General features: G+C 38.3%; 1 protein-coding gene across 3 annotated transcripts in view; it reads right to left on the bottom strand.

Moving 5' to 3' along the window:
- Nucleotides 1-26,018, bottom strand: part of METTL25 (methyltransferase like 25) — a 125,452-nt gene that overhangs the window by 79,664 nt on the left and 19,770 nt on the right. For all 3 annotated transcript variants that reach the window (XM_055396598.2, XM_055396599.2, XM_055396595.2), the window contains exons 2-5: nucleotides 17,957-18,121; nucleotides 17,368-17,474; nucleotides 12,648-13,241; nucleotides 9,408-9,555 (exon numbers count right to left, since the gene is read on the bottom strand). In XM_055396598.2, coding sequence (XP_055252573.2) covers nucleotides 9,408-9,555; nucleotides 12,648-13,241; nucleotides 17,368-17,474; nucleotides 17,957-18,121 — 1,014 coding nt within the window. The remainder of the gene's footprint in view (nucleotides 1-9,407; nucleotides 9,556-12,647; nucleotides 13,242-17,367; nucleotides 17,475-17,956; nucleotides 18,122-26,018) is intronic.

The raw sequence follows: 26,018 nt of genomic DNA, 5'->3' as shown, positions 1-26,018 counted from the left end.
GGGCCAGAATTTGGGATATATTCCCCCACAAAGATTTGAATTTACCTCTGCATGGGACTGAAGACTGCTTTGCCTCATTCAAGGTCATGGCTTAGTAACAGCTCTTCAGGTCCAGCTCCTCCACCAAGTAGGTGGGCCCAATGTTAGTCTCTATATCCCAATGTGACCAGCATTTGCCTCAGGACAACACTGTCTGCTATCTTGTAACTCACAGTTCCCTGCTCTAGTTTCAACTCCTCTTCCCCTTCTTTTTAATCTTTTGGCTTTGATTTTTCTTCATCCATCGAGATTTCCCTTATTTTTGTAGACTCAGCAACGCTTAAAGGAATACATGTTTTAATTTAGGCAGGACCGAGAGCATCACTACGAACAAAGCTAGTGGAGGTGATGGAATTCCAGTTGAGCTATTTCAAGTTTTGAAAGATGATGCTGTGAAAGTGCTGCACTCAATATGCCAGCAGATTTGGGAAACTCAGCAGTGGCCACAGGACTGGAAGAGGTCAGTCTTCGTTCCAATCCCAAAGAAAGGCAATGCCAAAGAATGCTCAAACTACCGCACAATTGCACTCATCTCACACGCTAGTAAAGTCATGCTCAAAATTCTCCAAGCCAGGCTTCAGCAGTATGTAAATCGTGAAGTCCCAGATGTTCAAGCAGGTTTTAGAAAAGGCAGAGGCACCAGAGATCAAATTGCCAACATCCGCTGGATCATGGAGAAAGCAAGAGAGTTTCAGAAAAACATCTATTTCTGCTTCATTGACTATGCCAAAGCCTTTGACTGTGTCGATCACAATAAACTGTGGAACATTCTGAAAGAAATGGGAATACCAGACCACCTGACCTGCCTCTTGAGAAACCTGTATGCAGGTCAGGAAGCAACAGTTCGAACTGGACATGGAACAACAGACTGGTTCCAAATAGGAAAAGGAGTGCATCAAGGTTGTATATTGTCACCCTGCTTATTTAACTTCTATGCAGAGTACATCATGAGGAACGCTGGGCTGGAAGAAGCACAAGCTGGAATCAAGATTGCTGGGAGAAATATCAATAACCTCAGATATGCAGATGACACTACCCTTATGGCAGAAAGTGAAGAGGAACTCAAAAGCCTGTTGATGAAAGTGAAAGAGGAGAGTGAAAAAGTTGACTTGAAGCTCAACATTCAGAAAACAAAGATCATGGCATCTGGTCCCATCACTTCATGGGAAATAGATGGAAAAACAGTGGAAACAGTGTCAGACTTTATTTTTTGGGGCTCCAAAATCACTGCAGATGCTGATTGTAGCCATGAAATTAAAAGATGCTTTCTCCTTGGAAGGAAAGTTATGACCAACCTTGATAGTATATTAAAAAGCAGAGACATTACTTTGCCAACCAAGGTCCGTCTAGTCAAGGCAATGGTTTTTCCCGTGGTCATGTATGGATGTGAGAGTTGGACTGTGAAGAAGGCTGATCGCCAAAGAATCGATGCTTTTGAACTGTGGTGTTAGAGAAGGCTCTTAAGAGTCCCTTATACTGCAAGGAGATCCAACTAGTCCATTCTAAAGGAGATCAATCCTGGGTGTTCATTGGAGGGACTGATGCTAAAGCTGAAACTCCAATACTTTGGCCACCTCATGCGACGAGTTGACTCACTGGAAAAGACTGATGCTGGGAAAGATTGGGGGCGGGAGGAGAAGGGGACGACGGAGAATGAGATGGCTGGATGTCATCACCGACTCTGTGGACATGAGTTTGAGTGTACTCCAGGAGTTGGTGATGGACAGGGAGGCCTGGCGTGGTGTGATTCATGGGGTCGCGGAGAGTTGGACACGACTGAGCGACTGAACTGAACTGAACTGAACTGAGCTGAACTACAGAGAAGGCAATGGCACCCCACTCCAGTACTCTTGCCTGGAAAATCCCATGGACGGAGGAGTCTGGTGGGCTGCAGTCAATGGGGTCGCGAAGAGTTGGACACGACTGAGCGACTTCACTTTCACTTTTCACTTTCACGCATTGGAGAAGAAAATGGCAACCCACTCCAGTGTTCTTGCCTGGAGAATCTCAGGAACCGGGGAGCTGGTGGGCTGCCATCTATGGGGTCGCACAGAGTCGGACACAACTGAAGTGACTTAGCAGCAGAGCTGAACTACAGCAGGAAAGCTCCTCAGAACAATCACACATGGCTAGAAATGGAAGTCAAACAAATGCTCTTTCGATAAAAGAAACCAAACTCTATTCCTTTACATCCTCCAAAATTCTAGCATTAAATGCTCAAAGCAAACAGATTTACTAAAATGCACAATTTATGAAATAGAAAATACTGTTAATTCTTTACTAAAAAGACAGCAATTTTATGCATTGCTGGAATGATGAGATTAATTCACTGTTTTTTGCTTGACTAAAATTAGTCATACCTTTCTATAGACACAAAACATGGTGTAAAGCTAATCTTAACTAGTTAATATTGCCTTAGAAGTTTTTAATATTAATACCATATATTGACTATCCAAAAGGTCTCAAAATACAAGATACGCTTATTTTTAACCTGTGTGTTACATTTTCAAATAATACGCTTAACACTTTTCCTTCATCCTCCAGATACATTTCCAGGTGAAGCACTTCTAAATTTAAAACAATGTAACCAGTTGTTAATTCTAAAAGCCAGTGAAGCTGACTATATAGGTATCTAGCCTCCTCCCTTAAAATTCCTACTGGTGTCCTAAATTGAGAAACAGTTCTACAGTAGGATGGGTATCATATGTCCTTGACAAATTTCTATTTGATACAGAAATGGCAGGACCAGGCTGAAAGATGCAGCTAAAAGATGACCTGTAGCCCTCCTTTGTTTAAAAAAAAAAAAGCAAATGGAGGGCTCTAGGGAGGATCACCTTAATGCCTTCAGACCAAAGGTAAATGCAAAAGTGAGCCATAGGCTTTCAAGGGTTACACCATTTGTATTTAACCCTGAAGATTTGCAGTATTAGGAGGGCAATGAAGATATGAGCAGACTTCCAGGAATTGGGTTGAGAAGATGAGAAGAGACCAAGCAAAAATCTGTTCTCTGACAAAGGCTGCTCCCAGAAAGGGCTCCTATCAAGGCCACTGAAGAAGCTCTATGAAACCACCTGACGTGACTCTCTAGGGTCCTAGCTCCTTCTGTACTCATCCTGCACTCCGAAGTCTCTGATATGGTCATATCAAGTTATAGGAAAAGTAAATTACCTTTCATTCCTCAGACCAGGCCTGAATGACTCAGTTACAGAACTGAGATCAAATTCTGACAGAACGCTGAGTAGGCAGAATTAATAAACTGAACAAACAGGTACAGATGACCAAGACCAGAGGCAAAAAAGAAAAAGAAAAGCAATGCTTCTGTCTTGTATTCAATTTTAAGAGAAAAAAATATTTCCCAGGAAACCCCTTTGGAGATACGCTCCTCATGCTTCATTGGTAACAACTGTCTCATATCCATTCTTAAATAAACGGAATCATCGTAGCTAATTTAGATTGAGAGTCACACATTTCTGAGCAGAGAGCAGCACTCAGGCTTCCTAATAACTGACGCTGGAACAAAGCCATAGTTCAGTTAACACGGAAGGAGAGAGACGTGCATCTGGAGAGGTAACCAGCAGTGTTTCTTCAGCATATCTCTACCTTGACAGGAAAAACAATCAAAAGAAGTTCTCTCTCCAGCTTCAACAGAAAGAAATACTATGAGTATTTCAAATTACTTATGATGATGATAATCAATATTAAGACAAAACACTGAAATAAGTCAAACTTGGGAAAACATATACACATATATATATATTCTACAAAGCACTGCAATGAAACTGTTTCTTTATTTCATGTTCTCCTAGGAACTACTGGCTCATAATATATAAATATTTAAAAGCAGTTTTTAAAGCATATGGTAGAACTTTGGTATTCATAATTGCTCAGAGAGTTTTGGGGTATTTTTGAAAATTAACATTCATGACAGACCACCTCTATAGTCTACCACAGCGTACTGGCTAAACATATTCATGTAAAACACATATTGTTTACATAGTACAATATCGTCATAAAAAGTTGCAGTGTACTAAGCAGACTTTTCTACTATACTATGTTGGACTATTAATAACTCAGATTTATATCCCTAAGGGCAATACTGCCCCAATTCAAACTTGAAAACAGCTGTGCAAACAAACTGAGGGTTAGGGGCAGGTGTGTGAGATATGAGGGGAGCAACTCATGACATACTTCATTATTCAAAGACATCACTCCATGGAAAAGTGAATGAAGTGGCTCAGTCGTGTCTGAGTCTTTGCAACCCCATGGACTGTAGCCTACCATGCTCCTCCGTCCAAGTGATTTTCCAGGCAAGAGTTCTGGAGTGGGTTGCCATATCCTTCTCCAGGAGATCTTCCTGACCCAGGGATCGAACCCGGGTCTCCCGCATTGTAGGCAGATGCTTTACCATCTGAGCCACCAGGGAAGTCCATCACTCCATGGAACCTAGTCCTAAATATGTGACAGGAAATACTCTAACCTTGTCCATGCAAACATCTTGCCATATAAGTTAGTTTATCTTAATATTACGATCAAACTGTATAGAGGTGGATTTCTGTTTTAGGAATACTATGAATGCTGTACATACAAAACAAGACCACATCCGTATTCCATCTTTCCAAACAGTCACTGCTAAATAGTCAAGAACAAAAAGTCTGCTGTTGTCTGCTTTCACACACACACACACACACTGCTCATATAATTATCTGGGACATTTTTTCCTTGTTCCAGATTGTCTTCCTTGATTTTGTCTAGTTTCTAACCCTTAACTTTATTGTGCATTTTTGCCTGTATGTTTGATTTCCCTGGGTTTTCACTCTGAGCTCGATGCTTCAAGGACTTTTGAGGGGTTAATTCTCGGTAGTCTAGACTTTGATATGCCCTTCTTAGATCTTCTTGGATTCAGTCTTTTGTTTGGATCTGCAAAGTATCATATGAATAGAGTCCAGCTAAGTCCCCGCATGGGAGAGGTTAAAATAACTACAAACAACCTTGAATATATTTCTACAGAACAGCTTCTAAAATTCTGTATGTCTTCTTAGGAACCATAATAAATATTTGTTTTCAGTGATGCCATTCATTAGAATTCCTACAGTGCTTCTTAAAAATGCTTATATTAAAATCCCATTCTTAGAGATACTTCAGAAGGTCAGAAGCAGGTCCCAAAAATCTAGAAACTGCAACTGTCATTTATGATCCATCTGGACAGTCAGAGTTGAGAAATATTATTATAAAAATCACAGGAGATGGTTCATGTCTTCTCTCCTTTCATTATAGGCAATGGCAAGAAAAATGAAGATGGTGTGTGAGAAAGAAAGGAGTGACTTTTTGCCATCCAGTTTTTGAGAAGAGACCAAAGCTAGGCAAAGCTCAGCATAAACCTAGGTTGCTTTTGTCTTTCCTATCACTTATTTTTCTACATTTTCCTCCTACCTTTTGGCTTTCAAACCCTCTGCTTTCAAAGTATTTGAAGGTAATCACCTTGCATACACCTCCACCAGCTTCATCTTATCACCCAGTCCTGTTCCTTCCTGCTTATTCTTTGCTATCCTAACAAGCAAGACTCCCAAGCCTCCGTGCTTTTCAGGTATTTATGAGGAAATCAAATAACATTAGGATAATACTATCAGCTTTTGCCACTTAAGTCTAGTTCATAGATCTTAAGCCACTGAGATCATAATCTTAATGATTTCCGATGGTTAAGATATCTTTGACAGGAAAGCCTCTGCATGAATTAACTCTGCCTACAAGAAGGGAAATGAGAATTTGTAGCTGCCAGTCAGTCATTAACAAACCCTTCCAACACTTTTTCTTGTCTGAGTTCTGGGCCTAAACTCCTCCTATCAATGCAGTGAACAAGGGCAATTGCCACTCAAGTATCTATTCAGCACATACTGTACAAACACTGATCAACGTGAACCATGTCTGAGGCAATGTACTGAGTTCTGAAGATAAAAAATAAACAAAAACTAGTGTCTACGTTCTGAATACTCAATCTATCAAATCTTTCCATGGCAGAAATGAAGCAGCAAAGCTGAAGATGTGGTGCACCAATCTTCCTTCAGATTTTGCGAAAACCTCTCCAGTGAACATGCCTTATTCAAAGATATTTTATCATCTTAATTTGAATACATGGTCAATAAATACTTCTAAACAACTTATAATTGTGTGTCAGAAAAGGTACCTAAGTGGTCTCATAACACAAAGGACTTTCCTCAATCATTACATTTAGCTCTAAAAATATTTATCTTCCCTTATGTTTGTTTATACTTTATTGAAACACATTCCTGGTGGCTCAGAGGTTAAAGCGTCTGCCTCCAATGCGTGAGACCCAGGTTCGATCCCTGGGTCGGGAAGATCCCCTGGAGAAGGAGATGGTAACCCACTCCAGTATTCTTGCCTGGAGAATCCCATGGACGGAGAAGCCTGGTAGGCTACAGTCCACGGGGTTGCAGAGAGTCGGACATGACTGAGTGACTGAACGGAACGGAACGGATAAATAAATGTAACTAAGAATATTAAACGACTATTTGCCTAGAGAAGACTGACATAAAATGGACTGACAAAGGAGCAACTAGTGAGCAACTAGTCAATCTCTTAAATTGCTTCCTACCCTAGCAAGTAGTTTCTGCCAACCCCTTTAAGAATAAAATGGAAGAACCAGACAAAGGATGTAAATTGTACCAATAACATTTCCTGGCTGTCATGAAATGATAGCCACTTAAATCCGAATTTCTTTACATATTCAACAAAAGTCAGAGAATAAATAAAATTACTCATAAACCTCTTATACTAGATATGTAGATTTAAATGTACATTAAGAAATAAACATCTCAAATCAGTGGAACCAGCTCTGGGGATCATTCCAGAGGGAGAGTCAGATGTGGAAAAATGTGTGTGACAGGGAACAGAGTACACTGCCAAGAGACAGGACCCCACTGCGTGAAAAACAGAGATAAAGTCTGAGACCTGACGATACACAGCAAGGGCTGCAAGGGTCCCGCAGGCCCAGAAATGGCAGTCTTAAGATGGACCACCTACAGAGAGGGAGGCCCTTTGGAAGGGGAAGGCATTTTGATGGTGGGTGGCGGTGGGGGTGAGGTGGAGGAGGATGATGTTAAAGTGAAAGAAGGAAGCAGGAAGCTGAAGTTAAAGATCTTACACTGTAAGACAGTATTTCTGAACTGAAAGACACTCCAAGGGCCTCCATCTACTCCCAACTGGGTCAACTGTTGAAAAAACCCTATCTCACTGTACCTGTAGAACGGGAAGTGCTTGAACTAAGAACAAGAACTTCCCTACATAGAATTTTATGCTTGCTGAGCCAGGAGAGCATTTTCCATTTAATATTTTAAAAGCTGTAAAACTGTGATCGCATTAAATGTTTTGTTTTGTGTTCGTCCCCATTTCTTTTAGGAAAGAGGTACAAAAAGGGTTATCCGTTCAGTTCAGTTCATATACACTAATGTAAATATTTGGTTATATATTATAGAGTAAAAAAAAAATTTAGGTTCATTTTTCCCCCCAAGTTTTATCTTGAAAATTTGTGTACTCAGAGCAAAGTTGGAAATAATAATATGATAAGCATATTTTCCATTTAAATTATTGTTAACTTTTTGCCAATTTGCTTTCTTTCTCTCACTCTGCGTATCTCTACATATTCACAATTTTACATCTGCATATCTTTTCTAAAAGATAGTTTTTAAAACACTAACATAAAAAAATTCAAACTCCATTCTTCTCCACAAAAATTTTTACCAGTTTTAAGGAAGACCTCTGTTTCACCCAGCCAAATTTCAGTATACAAAAATAATTTTTACCTCTTGGATATGACTGCTGCTGCTGCTGCTAAGTCGCTTCAGTCGTGTCCGACTCTGTGCGACCCCATAGACGGCAGCCCACCAGGCTCCCCCGTTCCTGGGATTCTCCAGGGAAGAACACTGTAGTGGGTTGCCATTTCCTTCTCCAATGTGTGAAAGTGAAAAGTGAAAGTGAGGTCGCTCAGTCGTGTCCGACTGAGGGACCCCATGGACTGCAGCCCACCAGGCTCCTCCATCCATGGGATTTTCTAGGCAAGAGTACTGGAGTGGCTTGCCATTGCCTTCTCCTTGGATATGACTAAATAAAAAATAATCAAAATTTCATACTCATCTGGGCTTTATAACTGAAAAAAAGAGCAAACAATGCCATCTACATTGATACAACTTCCTGACCTAAAAATTCTTGGCAAGGGACACTGGATATTTATAAATAACTCATTAGACTAATAGAAAAGAGAACCGCTAATATTAATAAACTAAATAACCACTTAATGTGACACCATGTCTAATAGAGAGATATAACATATAAAATGGGTCAAAAGGAGGAATTTCTGGAGCTGCTGTAGATGAAAGACTGAAGGTACTTTCAGTCTTCTCAACACACTCTGGACTTCACTCCTCAGGCAACTTTTCAGCCCAAGGAGCAAACAGTTTGAATACTACTATTTTAAAGCAACTACAAGTCTCTACCTTTTAGAAAGCATAGTGTTTCAACACTTCAAAACAGAGTAAGAAACTTTTTGTGAGGGAGAAATATCAGTATACCTTGAAAGATGGAGAAGGGTTTAGAAATGAAAGCAAATCTTATCAATTCTATATTTATGACAAAATAACTTAGCTTCACTACATTAGTCAATGTGTATTTGACAAATGTTTTTAAATAGAAGTTCTCTAAAACATGTATCACACAAAATTTTCACATATTTGCAGTTCTTGGCACTCTTTAAGACCATACTGAGCTTAGGAATTGATGCTTTTGAAGTTGGTGTTGGAGAAGACTCTTGAAAGTCCCCTGGACTGCAAGGAGACCCAACCAGTCCATCCTAAAGGAGATCAGTCCTGGGTGTTCATAGGAAGGACTAATGTTAAGCTGAAACTCCAAATTTTGGCCACCTGATGCAAAGAGCTGACTCATTTGAAAAGACTCTGATGTTAGGAAAGATTGAAGGCAGGAGGTGAAGGGGACGACAGAGGATGAGATGGTTGGATGGTATCACAGACTCAATGGACATGAGTTTGGGTAAACTCCGGGAGTTGGTGATGGACAGGGAGGCCTGGTGGGCTGCAGTCCATGGGGTTGCAAAGAGTTGGACATGACTGAGCAACTGAAGACCATACTATGATAAAAACAAAAAACTATCACAAAATACACCACAAGTGACAATGCATCAAATTTCATTTGATATAACATTTCTAAATTTGCAAGAATATCAGATCTTATTTCAAATGCTAATTCAAAATGACAATACTGTCAACAACAAAAAAGAGGGAGAGACAAAGCAGTTATTTTGCTCGAATAAATAAAATCATGAGACATGAAGAACTCTGTACCTTTATGTGCATTTTCAAACTCTTCAGATAAGAGGTGATAGCAGCAACCCACACTGCAAACTCCTTTGACTTCAGACTTGGAAGTGAATATTCGCAGAGTATTTGGAGCAAGATCACCACAAGTATGTAGACCTACCATCAAACAATCCTTAAAAGATAAGAAGAAAAAAAAATGTTGGAAATTAAAAGGAGGGGTAAAACACATTTCAGGTGAAGACTGCACAAGTTTATCAGAATGCAGAGCTTTAAAACAATGATAAAGTTCTAACTAGAAAGTATTGTATGTCCCATTTTCATAACATAATTATTTCCTTTATAGGTAAAATGATTGTGAACTTTTATCAAAACCGACATACTTCTGAGTTGATTTTCTGATGCTTTTGGTTACTTGTCCATTTTACTTTTCTCTGGTCTCTTTTACAATTAATATTTGCTTAACAACTAGTCAAAGTAAAGGTTGATTTGACCAATTAAATGTAGGTAGTATCACTAGGACAAACTTGTGATTTGAGATACTTTAATATCTTAATAGTCAATTTTTAAATTGCACTTCACCATTCAAAACTTATAATACCTGTCATACAAAAGAGATTCAAAAGAAATTAAGCCTTGCTACGTTGGCATTTCTATCCCAACATCAAAAAAGTTTACTTAGTTCACTCATTACACCAAATATGACAATATTAATTCCAAATAAAAATGTTGCTCTTAATTTTATGGCGTGAATTATGTAAAATTCCTATGCAATGTTTCTCCTAATTACTTAAAGCCTAATTTAAATGCATATGCAGAGTGGTTACACTGGCATGCACTCAAAAGAATTTCGATCAGTATGCTATTTAACTCTTCAGTTGCATAATTTCCTCATCTATAAAATGAGGCCAATAATAGTATCTCATCTCAATGGGTTGCTGCAAGACTTTAATAAGTTAATACTTGTGATTTAGTATAATCTCTGGCACATAATAAAATTCAGTACATGTTTTATATTCTTATCATCAATATCAGGTTATTGTAAATATGATGTATATTACAAATATTTAAAATAAGACATTAAGTTGTGAATCAAATATAATAACTATTTTAAGAACAAATACAACTACTTCATTTGAGTTATTTTACAAAAAATAATACTTTAGTTCATATAATCTAGATATGTGTGTGCCTAGTTAGTTGCTTCAGTCGTGTCCGACTCGATGGGACTCATGGACCATAGCCCTCCAGGCTCCTCTGTCCATGAGATTCTACAAGCAAAAACACTGGAGTGGGTAGCCATTCCCTTCTCCAGGAGATCTTCCTGACCCAGGGATCAAACCCAGGTTTCTTGCATTGCAGGCAGGGCTGAAATCTAACCTTTCTAAAGAAAAGAACTGTACCTGTACACTGCTTTGACCTGATAAAATATTCAGTTGCTTCAATCATTATTCTCTTCAAAGCACATTTTATGGAATGTTGTGCAATTATTTTGCTTTTCTCAGTGATTAGACAGCTTGGGTAGGTTTTACTTAGATGTTATGTTATAAATAATAAGGAATTCAGAGAGAAAGGGTTTATTGCTAATTAAGGGTAGATCATAGAGGTACAAATCTCTTTTTAAGCTTCAGTTCAGTTCAGTTCAGTTGCTCAGTCGTGTCTGACTCTTTGCGACCCCATGAATCACTTAGCTCTCCCTAAAGACAACACAAAAACATTCAACCTCATTCTTTACTGGATTCATTATACAGGATTGGTTAATAATATCAGCAGGTGGCAAACAAAAATCTGCAATTAGCATAGTATCCTAATAGCAAAATATTTAAGAACTGCATGTGTGTTGTGCGGTGGGGAATGGAAAGGATAAGAGGTATTGGTCAATTTTGGTTATTAAATTACTGATTCACTAAGGACCCAAGAAACAATCTTCCAGCATACATTTTATCAGCAAATTATTCTAAAAGCTTGCATACAGTTTTGATTGTATACTTTTCAGATAACTTTTAAAAGCAAAAATAAATGGTAATAAGCACTAAAAGTGTATATATCGTGAAGTCAAATTAAAGTAACTGGGATTGTTTAACCCCAACAGAAGGTTAAGTTGTAACTTAATTACTGATTTCATATATAGGAAAAACAATTAATAAGGATTAACCAGTTTTCTACAATTAGTGAAATACAAAAATACCTGGGAAAAAGAAAAATTCCCCACTCTAAAATGACAAAGTACTGAAACACTGGTTAGCAACCAAACAAGGATTTAAATTTATAAAGAATTCTAGGATCTTTTGTTTATTCATTCTTTAGGGAAGACTTTTCAAAAAATTTAACAAGAGTAGAATATGATAACTTCAAAGGCTACCTTGATTTCTAAACATTGAGTTAGGCCAAATGATTTCTAGAAACTCCTCTAATATTGTTTTAACATGCAATGCTGCCTTTTTTAAAGATGCATTGTCTCTTAAACATTATACGACTCGACATACTTGAGTTTAGAAAAAGTTTAAAATTTTTTAAGAATTCAGAAGCTACTCTTGCTCAATAAAATTGAAATTTTGGTTACCAAGTCTAACATTAAACATAATGTTGCCCTTGTGCTCATGCTTGGTCATGTCAGACTCTTTGCAACCCCATGAACTGTAGCCCTCCAGGCTCCCCTGTTCATGCCCTCCTCCAGGATTCTTCCCGACCCAGGGATCAAACCCAGGTCTCCCGCATTGCAGGTGGATTCTTTACCATCTGAGCACCAAAGAAGCCCAAGAATGCTAGAGTGGGTAACCTATCCCTTCTCCAGGGAACTTCCCAACCCAGGAATCGAACCAGGTCCCCTGTGTTGCAAGCAGATTTTTACCAGCTGAGCTACCAGGGAAGCCCAATATTTTCCTAGATACATCTTTACTTCAAATGTAAACGAAATGTAAGAATTTTCTTGGAGTGGAATTTGAAAAATCCATCAATTGATTAATGAGAACTTATCTAACTAGCTTCTGTATTTTTACTTATGTTTAATTCAGGATTAAAAATGAGGGGAGGGTAAGGGCACCCCATTCTGTAAAACTATGATTGTCAGATTGTCAGATTTGTACACTTATCAAATTTTGGTATCTATGGAAATCATGAAAGCCTGAATATAATTTTATTTTCTTGGTTCTTTTAATTAATGTAATCAAATAAGATATGCAGCTTAAGTAAGCTAATATTAAAATTTAATTCTATGTTTTAGGGCCTTTACATAAATCAAATTATAGAATTCAAAACTGAAATCACCTCCAGATCTTTAACAATATCATGTAGTTCCGAATCAGCAGTGATAATAGATGTTAAAGGTGAATATATATTTGATTCATTTGACTTTGAAGTAATTTTTCTTCTCTCTTTACTTGCTTCAGACATTTTTCTCTTAGGTATTTGGGATGAGGAAGTAGGTTCTATGGCATTAACAGGCAAAAGGTCTCTAAGAGATAAGGCATTTTCAAAACACAAATTTTCCTCTCGGTGTGAATAAACCTTTAGGTTTTCCATTTGTCTTCTGATGTCAGAAATCACAGAACCTGAAAACTCTGATGGAAAGTCTGGGGCTGATGGCTTCTCCTGATTCGCAGGACTGCTGTTACATATCCCCTCCACGTCTGTTTTACGTCGAGTTTCGTCTTGCGCTTTCCTCTCTTTGGTTGCTTGTAATGCCAGTCCATTGACATCTGGTTTTGCCCGCCTATGGTAGACTTTCCAGTGTTTCTTCAGTTTCCTGTTTCTCTCCTCAGCTCCACGAGTATTTGAGGAATCGATTCCATAAACTTTTAAGCCGTACTTTAAGGACAAAAAGGAGCTTAGGTAGCCTTTTCCAGAACCCAGGTCAATTATCTAAAGAAAATCAGAACGAATTAAAGGGATTTCAGTTAGATGCTAATAGCAATCTCAATTTTTTTAGAAAACAAATAATGGATGGTTGTAAAATTTATACAACCTGTTACGTTTTACTCTATTTTAATTTTTTGTCCCATTAAAAACAAATAACTCATCATTTTTATTCACTATTTTAAGAGAAGTTCTAAGCAGTGTAATAATAAGTCAAGAAAAAGATGTAAAAAATGAATATTGAAAATGAAACTGTCTTTCTTCACTAGAACATTTAGGTGTGACCTAAATCAAATCCCTTCTGATTAGTCAGTGGAAATGACAAATAGATTCAAGGAATTAGATCTGGTAGACAGAATGTCTGAAGAACTATGGACAGATGCTCCTAACATTGTACAGGAGGTGGTGACCCCAACCATCCTCAAGAAAAAGAAATGCAAGAAGGCAAAGTGATTGTCTGGGGAGGCCTTACAAATAGCTGAGAAGAGATGAATAAGTGAAAGGCAAAGGAGAAAAGGAAAGATATACCCAACTGAATGTACAGTTCCAGGAATAGCAAGGAAAGAAAGCCTTCTTAAGTGAAAAATGCAAAGAATTAGAGGAAAACAACAGAATGGGAAAGACCAGAGATCTCTTTAAGAAAACTGGAGATAAAAGGCAACATTTCAAGCAAAGATGGGCACAATAAAGGACAGAAATGACAAAGACTTAACAGAAGCAGAAGAGATTAAGTAGACGCGGCAAGAATACAACAGAAACTATACAAAAAAAGGTCTAAATACCTGGATAATCATGATGGTGTGGTCACTCACCTAGAGCCAGACATCCTTGAGTGTGAATTCAAGTGGGCCTTAGGAAGCATTATTATGAACAAAACTAGTGGAGATAATGGAATTCCAGTTGAGCTATTTCAAATCTGAAAAGATGATGCTGTTTAAGTGCCGCACTCAATATGTCAGCAAATTCCGAAAACTCAGCAGTGGCCATAGGACTGGAAAGTTTGTTTTCATTCCAATCTTAAAGAAGGGCAATGTCAAAGAATGTTCAAACTACCATACAATTGCACTCATTTCACATGCTAGCAAGTAATGATTAAAATCCTTCAAGCTAGGCTTCAACAGTATGTGAACTGAGAACTTCCAGATGTATAAGTTGGATTTAGAAAAGGCAGAGGAACCAGAGACCAAATAGCCAACATCCATCAGATCAGAGGAAAAGCAAGGGAGCTCCAGAAAACAATTACTTCTGCTTCATTGACTACACTAAAGCCTTTGACTGTGTGGATCACAACAAACTGGACAATTTTCAAAGAGACAGGAATACCAGACCACCTGACCTGCATCCTGAGAAACCGGTATGCAGGACAAGAAGCAACAGTTAGACCCTGATATCAAACAACGGACTGGTTCAAAACTGGGAAAGGAGTACATCAAGGCTGTATATTGTTACCCTGCACTTAACTTATTATGCAGAGTAAAGCATGCCAAATGCCAGGGCGGGGGATGACTAACAAGCTGGAATCAAGATTGCCAGGAGAAATATCAACAATCTCAGATATGCCGATGTTACCACTCTAATGGGAGATAGCAAACGATAACTAAATTAGAGCCTCTTGATGAGGGTGAAAGAGGAGAGTGAAAAAGTTGGCTTAAAACTCAACATTCAAAAAATGAAGATCATGGCAGCTGGTCTCATCACTTCATGGCAAATAGAAGGGGAACAATGGAAAAGTGACAGACTTCATTTTCTTGGGCTCCAAAACCACTGCAGACAGTAACTGTAGCCATGAAATAAAAAATGCTTGCTCCTTGGAAGAAAAGTTATGACAAACCTAGAGAGTGTATTAAAAAGCAGAGACATCACTTTGCCCACAAAGATGTGTATAGTCAAAACTACGGCTTTTCCAATAGTCATGTACGGATGTGAGAGATGGACCATAAAGAAGGCTGAGAGCTTAAGAATTGATGCTTTTGAACTGTGGCGCTAGAGAAGACTCTTGAGTGTCCCTTGGACAGCAAGAAGATCAAACCAGTCAATCCTAAAGAAAATCAACCCTGAATATTCATTGGAAGGACTGATGCGTAAGCTGAAGATCCAGTACACTAACCACCTGATACAAAGAGCCGACTCACTGGAAAAGACCCTGATGCTGGGGAAGACTAAAGGCAGGAGGAGAAGGGAGCAACAGAGGATGAGATGGTTGGATGGTATCACTGACTCAATGAACAAGTTTCAGCAAACTCCGGGAGATGGTGAAGGACAAGGAGGCCTGGCATGCTGCAGCCCATGGGGTCACAATGAGACACAACTAAGTATCTGAACAACAACATGAAACAGGCAATTTCAAATTTTTTCTCTGCACTTTAGAAATCAATGTTTTATCAATTTAAAATTATTTATTATATAATATTTCATATAAATAATAAGTATACTCAAAATGAAAAGTTATAAAGGACAACAACAAATACCCATCAAAGATTTAAGTATAAGTGATTTATTTGGGAGGTGAAGAAAACATTGATAGGGAAATAGTGAAGAAAAAAGAGAAAGGAAGGTATCCCAACAAAAGGTGTGTTTGTGGGCAAAGTATGACTTTAGAACAACCTGGGTTTAATCCCACTGGAAAACTCGGACAGCCACTGTAGAACACATACCTCAGAGTCAAGCTACCTGGAAGTCCGGGAGTTGATGTATTTGTTTATTAACTTGTATTAGTCATTAATTCAAGGATGCACACAGGGAGGAATTAATCCCCAGAATGTGTATGCAGTCAGTGCCCAACTTCAGCACACAGAGAAAATCCACAGGGAAAGAAATACAGCAACTGCCAGGTAGAAAGTAGCCGGGCCACCACGATGTGGTAAGGCCCAACAGTATTTGAATAAGGCATCCAGTAGCATCTGCTATACCCATGAAGCCACCAGCCAGCCTAGGGATGGGTATGTTAGTAATTACATTCCATATAACTGTGTTCCTTTCCATATCCTATCTCCCTGCTTCCCCTACCAGAGGTAACAGTTATTTTCATATTATTATCTATGATTCCCTTGCTTCTTTAATTTTTTTTTGCATATATTTTTTTGCACTAAGAACATACTATTATTTTCTTCAAGAGCTTTTTAAAAATGGTACTATTATTTTAAGAGTTTTTTAAAAATGGTACTATAAAATATGTAGTCATCAGTAAATTGCTTATTTTCCCCAATCATTTGTATGTTTCTAATATTCCTCCATATGTTATGCACAGCAGCAGCTGGTTAAGATTTACTGTGTACTTGCCCCTTTACTCTGGTTGGGTATCACCATCATGGTGAGCCTGATACTGATCCTGACAGGTACCACTTGGGCATGACACATGGAGAACAGGTTGAAAGCTACTGCCTCAGCTCTTGCCTTAGTTCCTACCCTCAAGATCTATGTTGCCATAAGTGGTTCTGCAAGTCTGCCTCAAGCCGTGATCGTTTTCTAACCATCCTTAAACTCTCTAGAAGTCTGGACGAATACATGGAAAAGATTCTAACACCTCTTAAAAACTGAAGAAGGGAAAGTCCTCCATGACCTCCATAGATGTTCTTGTAGTGATAAGAAAAATGACTATTTTTATAGGCCAATATAGGCAATCACTGATTTTATTTTAGCATCTGTTTTCAGACATTACTGCCTTTCACAAAGGCTACTTTTGACAACAGGAATGCATTATGATTCTGACACTATGAAAGAATCCAGGTTTCTTTGTGCTACAATAATGAGGCTGATGCCCCCAACCACAGCTTGGTACCCCAGGTCCTTGGGAACACCTAGTGGTAAACAATTCTGCAGGTAGTCATCTTCATAATGATGCTTCAAAGTAGAAATACAACATAAGAAAATTACCATAGCTTCGATCCACTCTGAAAAGAGTGAAATTTAATAGCCATATCTTCTTTTTAGTATAAATTGGTTATAATCGCAGTGTATTGGGTAGTGAGAGCATATTTAAAGGATCAGAAATGATGTGACGTATCTCACATTAGCTATTACTTAATGACATTTTAAAGACTAGACAAGGACAGTAGAAAAGGAAATTTGAATGATACCCCCCAAAACGGCGATAATTTTAACATGAGAATATATAGGGAAATACTCTTATTACCTGCTTTATTCCACAGTATTCAGCAATACTGCTGATGAGTTCTGACATTGCCTGAACTTCGTGAGATTTTTTCAAATTCATAAACTCATCAAGTTTCACATTTTCATCTGAACAAAAATAAAACAAAATTACATACTGCTACTAAAGAAATAAAATGTGGTAAGAATCATCAGTTGATGATCATGTTTTCTATAATTAAATATGAAAATAACACAGAGATCCTATTGTGGTCTCTATATGATAGATATCTACTAGTTTAGCTATTATGAATCAAATTTGAATTAATAAAGTGAAAAAGACTCACATAACATTATTAAAAATATTCCCTGAAATATAAAACAATTAACTACAAAGGAAACCATTGATAACTAGTCTACAATGCAGGAAAAAAAAATGTGGAGATTTATAGCTAAATTGTTTGTTTAATATGGCGCATAAGAAAATCAATTCATTTAGAACAGCTAAGTCTACCAGGGCTCATGATACAAGGTCTAACAAATTAAGAACATGTTGGAAATACAGACATATATGAATGACATATTACTTCTAAATGCCTAAAAAACATACATAAACATACAAACACACCTACCAGTTCTCTGCTTTTGATTTCCATGAAGGGCCACAAGCAGTTGATCAAAAGGAGTACATATCCCCAAGTTTTGTACAGAATAATACTTTGCAGCCAGAGCAAATGCTTCCACATTCACCAGCTTCTGGGAAGTTTCACAAAATATTTTTGGAAAATCAGTAACATCTAAAAAAATCAAGATAAAAAGAGAAATGTTGGCAACAAAATAAGCATTTACTAGCTAATTGGTTGGAGATTTAAAAAACAATCAATGAAAAATGAATATTGTATATTAATGCATATATATGCAATCTAGAAAGATGGTACTGATGAACCTCCTTGCCAGGCAGCAATGGAAACGCAGACAGAAAACAGACTTAGGGACACAGGGACGGGGTAAGGAGAGGCTGGGACAAATGGAGAGAGTAGCATGAAAACATATACTCTATCATATGTAAAACAGATAGCCAGCGAGAATCTGCTGCATGACTCAGGAAACTCAAACTGGGGCTCTCTAAAAACCTAGAGGGCTGGGAAGGGTAATAGGTGGGAAGGAGGGGACACATACATGCTGCTGTTGTTTAGTCACTCAGTTGTGTCTGACTCTATGCTATCCCATGGACTGCAGCACACCAGGCCTCCCAGTCCTTCACCATCTTATGGAGCTTGCTCAAACTCATGTCCATTCAGTCAGTGAGGCCATCGCCAAACATCTTGTTCTGTGTGGTCTCCTCCTCTTCTTACCTTCAATCTTCTTCAGCATCAGGGTCTTTTCTGATGAGTCAGCTCTTCACACCAGGTGGCCAAAGTATTGGTGCTTCAGCTTCAGCATCAGCATCAGTCCTTCCAATGAATATTCAGGGTTGATTTCCTTTAGGATGGACTGGTTGGATCTCCCTTGCAGTCCAAGAGACTCTCAAGAGTCTTCTCCAACACCACAGTTCAAAAGCATCACTTCTTCAGCTCAGCCTTCCTTATGGTCCAACTCTCACATCTGTACATGACTATTATAAAAACCATAGCTTTGACTAGATGGACCTTTGCCGCAAAGTAATGTCTCTGATGTCTCTGCTTTTTAATATACTATCTAGGTTGGTCATAACTTTCCTTCCAAGGAGTAAGTGTCTTTTAATTTAATGGCTGCAATCAGCATCTGCAGTGATTTTGGAGCCCCCAAAAATAAAGTCTGACACTGTTTCCACTGTTTTTCCATCTATTTCCCATGAAGTGATGGGACCAGATGCCATGATCTTTGTTTTCTGAATGTTGAGCTTCAAGCCAACATTTTCACTCTCCTCTTTCACTTTCATCAAGAGGCTTTTGAGTTCCTCTTCACTTTCTGCCATAAGGGTATCTGAGGTTATTGATATTTCTCCCAGCAATCTTGATTCCAGCTTGTGCTTCTTCCAGCCCAGCGTTCCTCATGATGTACTCTGCATAGAAGTTAAATAAGCAGGGTGACAATATACAACCTTGATGTACTCCTTTTCCTATTTGGAACCAGTCTGTTGTTCCATGTCCAGTTCTAACTGTTGCTTCCTGACCTGCATACAGGTTTCTCAAGAGGCAGGTCAGGTGGTCTGGTATTCCCATCTCTTTCAGAATTTTCCACAGTTTATTGTGATCCACACAGTCAAAGGCTTTGGCATAGTCAATGAAGCAGAAATAGATGTTTTTCTGGAACTCTTGCTTTCTCCATGATCCAGCAGATGTTGGCAATTTGATCTCTGGTGCCTCTGCCTTTTCTAAAACCTGCTTGAACATCTGGGAGTTCACGTTTCACATAGAGTTGGACTATGAAGAAGGCTGATCGCCGAAGAATTGATGCTTTTGAACTGTGGTGCTGGAGAAGACTCGAGAGTCCCTTGGACTGCAAGGAGATCCAACCAGTCCATTCTAGAGGAGATCAATCCTGGGTGTTCATTGGAAGGACTGATGCTAAAGCTGAAACTCCAATACTTTGGCCACCTCATGCGACGAGTTGACTCACTGGAAAAGACTCTGATGCTGGGAAAGGTTGGGGGCGGAAGGAGAAGGGGACGACAGAGAATGAGATGGCTGGATGGCATCACCGACTCTATGGACATGAGTTTGGGTGAACTCCGGGAGTTGGTGATGGACAGGGTGGCCTGGTATGCTGTGCTTCATGGGGTTGCAGAGAGTCGGACACAACTGAGTGACTGAACTGAACTGAACTGAACTGAATGTCTCTGATTCTTAAGATGCTGTCTAGGTTTGACACAGCTTTTCTTCCAAGGAACAAGCGTCTTCTAATTTCATGACTGTAGTCACTGTCCATAGTGATTTTGGAGCCTAGAAAAGTCTCTCGCTGTTTCCATTGTTTCCCGATCTATTTGCCATAAAGTCATGGGACTGGATGCCATGATCTTCGTTTTCTGAATGTTGAGTTTTAAGCCAGCTTTGCCACTCTCCTCTTTCACCTTCATCATAAGGTTCTTTAATTTCTCTTTGCTTTCTGCCATAAAGGTGGTGTCATCAAATATGTGAGGTTATTGATATTTCTTCCGCCAATCTTGATTCCAGTTTTTGGCATTTTGCATGATGTACTCTGCATATAAGTTAAATAAGCAGGGTGACAATATACAGCCTTGACATACTCCTTTCCCAGTTTTGAACCAGTCTGTTGTTCAAAATCAGGTTCTAACTGTTGCTTCTTGTCCTGCGTACAGGTTTCTTAGGTTTCGTAGGAGGCAGGTGGTCTGGTATTTCCATCTATTTAAGAATTGTCCACAGTGTGTTGAGATCCACACAGTCAAAGGCTTTAGCATAGTCAATGAAGCAGAGGTAGATGTTTTTCTGGAATTATCTTGCTTTTTCTCTGATCCAGTGGATGTTGGTAATTTGATCTCTGGTTCCTCTGCCTTTTCTAAATCCAGCTTGAACGTCTGGACATTCTTAGTTCATGTACTTTTGAAGCCTAGTTTGAAGGATTTTGAGCATTACTTTGCTAGCATGTGAGATGAGTGCAATTGTGCAGTAGTTTGAACATTCCTTGGTGTTGCTCTTTTTTGAGATTGGAATGAAAATTGGCTTTTTCCAGTCCTGTGCCCATTGCTGAGTCTTCCAAATTTGCTGGCGTATTGAGTGAAGCACTTTAAAGCATCATGTTTTAGGATCTGAAATAGCTCAACTGCAATTCCATCACCTCCACTAGCTTTGTTTGTAGTGATGTTCTCTAAGGCCCACTTGACTTTGCTTTCCTGGATGTCTGGCTCTAGGTGAGTGATCACACTATTATGTTTATCCTGGTATTAAGATCTTTTTCATATAGCTCTTCTGTGTATTGTTGTCATCTCTTCTGAATACCCTCTGCTTCTGTAGGTACATATTGTTTCTGTCCTTAATTGTGCCCATCTTTGCATGAAATGTATCTCTAATTTTCTTGAAGAGATCCCTAGTCTTTCCCATTCTATTGTTTTCCTCTACTTCTTTGCATTGATCACTTGGGACAGCTTTCTTATCTCTCCCTGCTGTTCTTTGGAACTCTGCATTCAGATGGGTATATCTTTCCTTTTCTCCTTTGCCTTTTGCTTCTTGTCTCTTCTTAGCTATTTGTAAAGCTTCATCAGGCAACCATTTTGCCTTTTTGCATTTCTTTTTCTTGAGGTCTTGATCACCACCTCCTGCAGAATGTCACGAACCTCTGTCCATAGTTCTTTGGGTACTCTGTTTACCAGATCTAATTCCTTGAATCTATTTGTCACCTTCAATGTATAATCATAAGGGATCTGATTTAGGTCATACCTGAATGATCCAGTGGTTTTCTTCAATCTAAGTCTGAATTTTGTGATAAGGAGTTCATGATCTGAGCCTCAGTCATCCCCTGGTCTTGTATTTGCTGACTCTATAGAGCTTCTCCATTTATACCTATGGCTAATTCATGTTGACAGAAACCAACACAATACTGTAAAGCAATTATCCTTTCATTAAAAATAAATAAATTTTAAAAACCTATAAAAAAATGAAAAACATTGACCTTATAACAAATTACATTTTCATTTTGGTGTGAATTTGGGCAATATCACTAATGGTTCCATTATATTTATTATTTAAACTATTAGCTATTTATTTGCAGCAGCTAGTTTTCTTGTAATACACTATACAAGTATATACTTAGATTCCACAAAAAATTTGGTATTTTTGTTGTTGATGCTTCAGAAAGAAAGAAAGAAAAACATTTAAAACCATGCTAAACTGAAATATGGTCATTAGATTTATGAATGATCCTGGCTGACATACAGCCGTATATTTAAAGGTCAGTCCATCTAATGCTGTTACACCCTGTCCACATTGCAGGTGGAACAGCAATATTTTCAATGGTGAAAGTGAAAGTCGCTCAGTCGTGTCCGACTCTTTGTGACCCCATGGACTATACAGTCCATGGAGTTCTCCAGGCCAGAATACTGGAGTGGGTAGCCTTTCCCTTCTCCAGGGATCTTCCCAACCCAGGGACTGAACCCAGGTCTCCTGCATTGCAGGCAGATTCTTTACCAGCTGAGCCACAAGGAAAGGCCAAGAATAACGAAGTGGGTAGCCTATCCCTTTCCAGCAGAACTTTCCTACCCAGAAATCGAACCAGGGTCTCCTGCATTGCAGGCAGATTCTTTACCAACTGAACTATCAGGGAAGCCCTTCAATGGTATAAATATTATTATAAAAAAGTCCCTGCACCCTGACTCACTGGACCATGTAGACCTATGAGTGGTGTGTTTGTATGTGTGTGCATGTGTGTTTGTTCAATAAACTCTCAATATGAGTTCTAAAATTAATCAGGTTATGATTATGTGAAAACTATTCATTTTCTTCCAATGTCAGTTTAAAGCAGACATTATCTAAGCTTCATATAGAAACTACTGATAGCTGCCCAATGCTCACTGATTTAGCAGAGCAAACTACCACTCTCTAAACACCTTGCGTCCCTCTCTGTGTGAGGATCATATACCCTGTCGAACTCAGATGTAGCTGCATCTCACCAAGGTGAATGAACTATGCCATTTTCAGGCAGATTTTAAAAATATCCAAAGATTCACCACACTTTCTTTGCCTAGAACTGTAATTGTTAAGACGTGTCAAAATAGAACCTCCCTCAACCTGAGTCCCCAAGAGGTGACAACAAAGACATCGCTGCTGTCAAACTACAAGGAACATGCAGTCAGTACACATGAAAAATAAACATCATTGTTTTCAGTCACTGAGATTTTAGGTTTATTACTGCAGCGTAATCTTGCCTGTTCCAATGAATACACATAGTATAGATTTGCTCTTTATTTGTTCAGTTTCATTTATCTATAGCCATTTTTAATACATGTTAATTTATTTATCAAGGTTTTTTCAAAAAAGGCATTCTGATTTGTAGGCAGTAGCTCAAAGAAACTCTTTGGATGGAGTAGTTCATTTTCAAGTCCATTTACCAAAAAAATATTTTTAATAATCAAAAAATACATCTAGTGGTTAAATAAAATATTTAAAATGGACTTTACAAAAGCATGGTACAATTCAGGGAAAAACTTAGGTTCTACCAGACAAACCACAATATATGCTATGAAGTTTTATCTAGCATTGATGATCCTCCAAAGTTACCTAGGAAATTATAAAAACCTATTTAAACACGAAAAGCAATGATGCTTCCTAGCAAAAATTAAAAGCAAGAAAACTGATGAGGGTTTACAGAAAGCTAACTAAAACTACATGTTTAAGACAGTACTGTTTGAAAGTTAGTATCTACTAAGTTGATAGTATTACTAGCAATACTTACTAAATTAACAAGAAAATTAGCAGAGATGTATAACCTCCATTTCTGAATCAATTAAGTAGAAATTTAAACTATAAGACTACTACAAGTTTATTTTAAATACATTTTGTGTATTATACAAAGTTCTTTGGACATTTTACAAACTGAATTTACAAATGCAGCCAAAAATAATAAAATCCACATCACAATATTTAGGCATGATACAGTGGGGAAAACTCAGTTAACGATTAAGTGAGTCTCAGTTTTAAGGGCAGTCTCAACATCCCTACGTACCAGGGCTACAAATTCTTAGAGTGTGATAGAAATAAGAGCATTAAATCTCAGAGTGCAGAGGGACTATTAAAGCAGTCAGTTATTGGACAAGGTTGCCAACAGAAAGAAATGTGATGTTTCTGTTGGAAAAGTAAAGGTTCAAAGCAATTTAACTACTGAATCAATCCTACTGAAAATATATGAAAAAATTCCCATCCAAGTCAAATTAATGCTGTTAGTTTGTTTTTAATTATAGGCCTCCTAGTAATTTCAGAAATTTGGAGATCCAAATTGCAAAGATACTAAAATTTTATTAATTTACTTATATAAAAAAGACGGTGTTCTGATTCAGTCCTGTTGTTTGAGGCTATACCAGTTTATTCAGATAATCTAGAAATCTGTGAAAAAATTTTTTGAATTATGAAAATAAACCTTTTGTAACTTTGTTTTCAAATGATCCAATCTGTAACTTCCATTACTTAAGATGTTTAGAGATTCGGAGAAAGAGAGGTGTCAATGGTCGCCTTCACTGCTATTTCTGAAACAGTAAGTTCCATTGGGATGGAAATGGTGTTTGTGGTCTGCACAGTGCATTCCCAGATACCTGTATACTGAGCTTGGGTTTGGCAACTAGCAAAACAGAAACCACAGTGTTACTCAACTTATTATTTAATTAATTCTTGATTACTTAAACTTTGTACCCAGGAAAAGCTTCATTTTTAAATTTGATGCCCGTTGCAACTGCATATTACAATGCTTGATTACTTTGCCAATATCTCCCTCTACTGGAATTATCTGCCCTGCTTTATTACATGCTTTGTCTTTATTTACTCTTATTTTTCTGTCCACCCACAGAAGTTTCTTACAAGACAGATTAGACACAAGTTTCTGACAAGACAGAAGTTTCTTACAAGACAGATTAGACACAAGTTTCTTACAAGACTTGGGCATGAGGGAGCAAAAACAGCAAAGAGGCAAGGGAAAAGTTAATTCTATTAAACATAAGATCAGGATATCTCTCTTTTTTTTTTTTTTTTTACAGCAGAGATCAATGTACAAGGAAACATAGAAAGCTTATACATACACAAGTTGGATTATGAAAATCTCAAAGTAGAGGAATAAATAATAACATTTCAAAGCTAGAAATAAAATAGAAACAATCAATGAATATATAATACTAACCTTTAATATAAATAAAATTTAAAAACTAAATGTCTGATATTTTACTAGACTATTACCTAGCACTTTAAGGACCACAGAGTTAGGATTCACAATGATCCCATCACTATTACTGCTAACATTTATTGTACATATACTACATGCTCAGTTTAGTTCAGTTCAGTTCAGTCGCTCAGTCGTGTCTGACTCTCCGCGACCCCATGAATCACAGCACGCCAGGCCTCCCTGTCCATCACCAACTCCCGGAGTACACTCAAACTCATGTCCACAGAGTCGGTGATGCCATCCAGCCATCTCATTCTCTGTCGTCCCCTTCTCCTCCTGCCCCCAATCCCTCCCAGCATCAGAGTCTTTTCCAGTGAGTCAACTCTTCGCATGAGGTGGCCAAAGTATTGGAGTTTCAGCTTTAGCATCAGTCCTTCCAATGAACACCCAGGTTTGATCTCCTTTAGAACGGACTGGCTGGATCTCCTTGAAGCCCAAGGGACTCTCAAGAGTCTTCTCCAACACCACAGTTGAAAAGCATCAATTCTTCGGTGATCAGCTTTCTTCACAGTCCAACTCTCACATCCATACATGACCACGGGAAAAACCATTGCCTTGACTAGACGGACCTTGGTTGGCAAAGTAATGTCTCTGCTTTTTAATATACTATCAAGGTTGGTCATAACTTTCCTTCCAAGGAGTAAGCGTCTTTTAATTTCATGGCTGCAATCAGCATCTGCAGTGATTTTGGAGCCCAAAAAAATAAAGTCATACTACATGCTAGTGCCAAACAATTGATATTTAATGGAAAAAACTTATAAGCTAGTTATACTGTGCTCCTATCCACACTTACAGAGGAAGAAATGAACACTTAGAGAGGCTGCAATTTAGCCA

The sequence above is a fragment of the Moschus berezovskii genome, chromosome 6 (genome assembly GCF_049115385.1).
Source record: "Moschus berezovskii isolate FMDL1 chromosome 6, NW_MosBer_1.0, whole genome shotgun sequence".
NCBI classification, from domain to species: domain Eukaryota; kingdom Metazoa; phylum Chordata; class Mammalia; order Artiodactyla; family Moschidae; genus Moschus; species Moschus berezovskii.
This window is presented reverse-complemented; position numbering and strand designations above follow the sequence as displayed.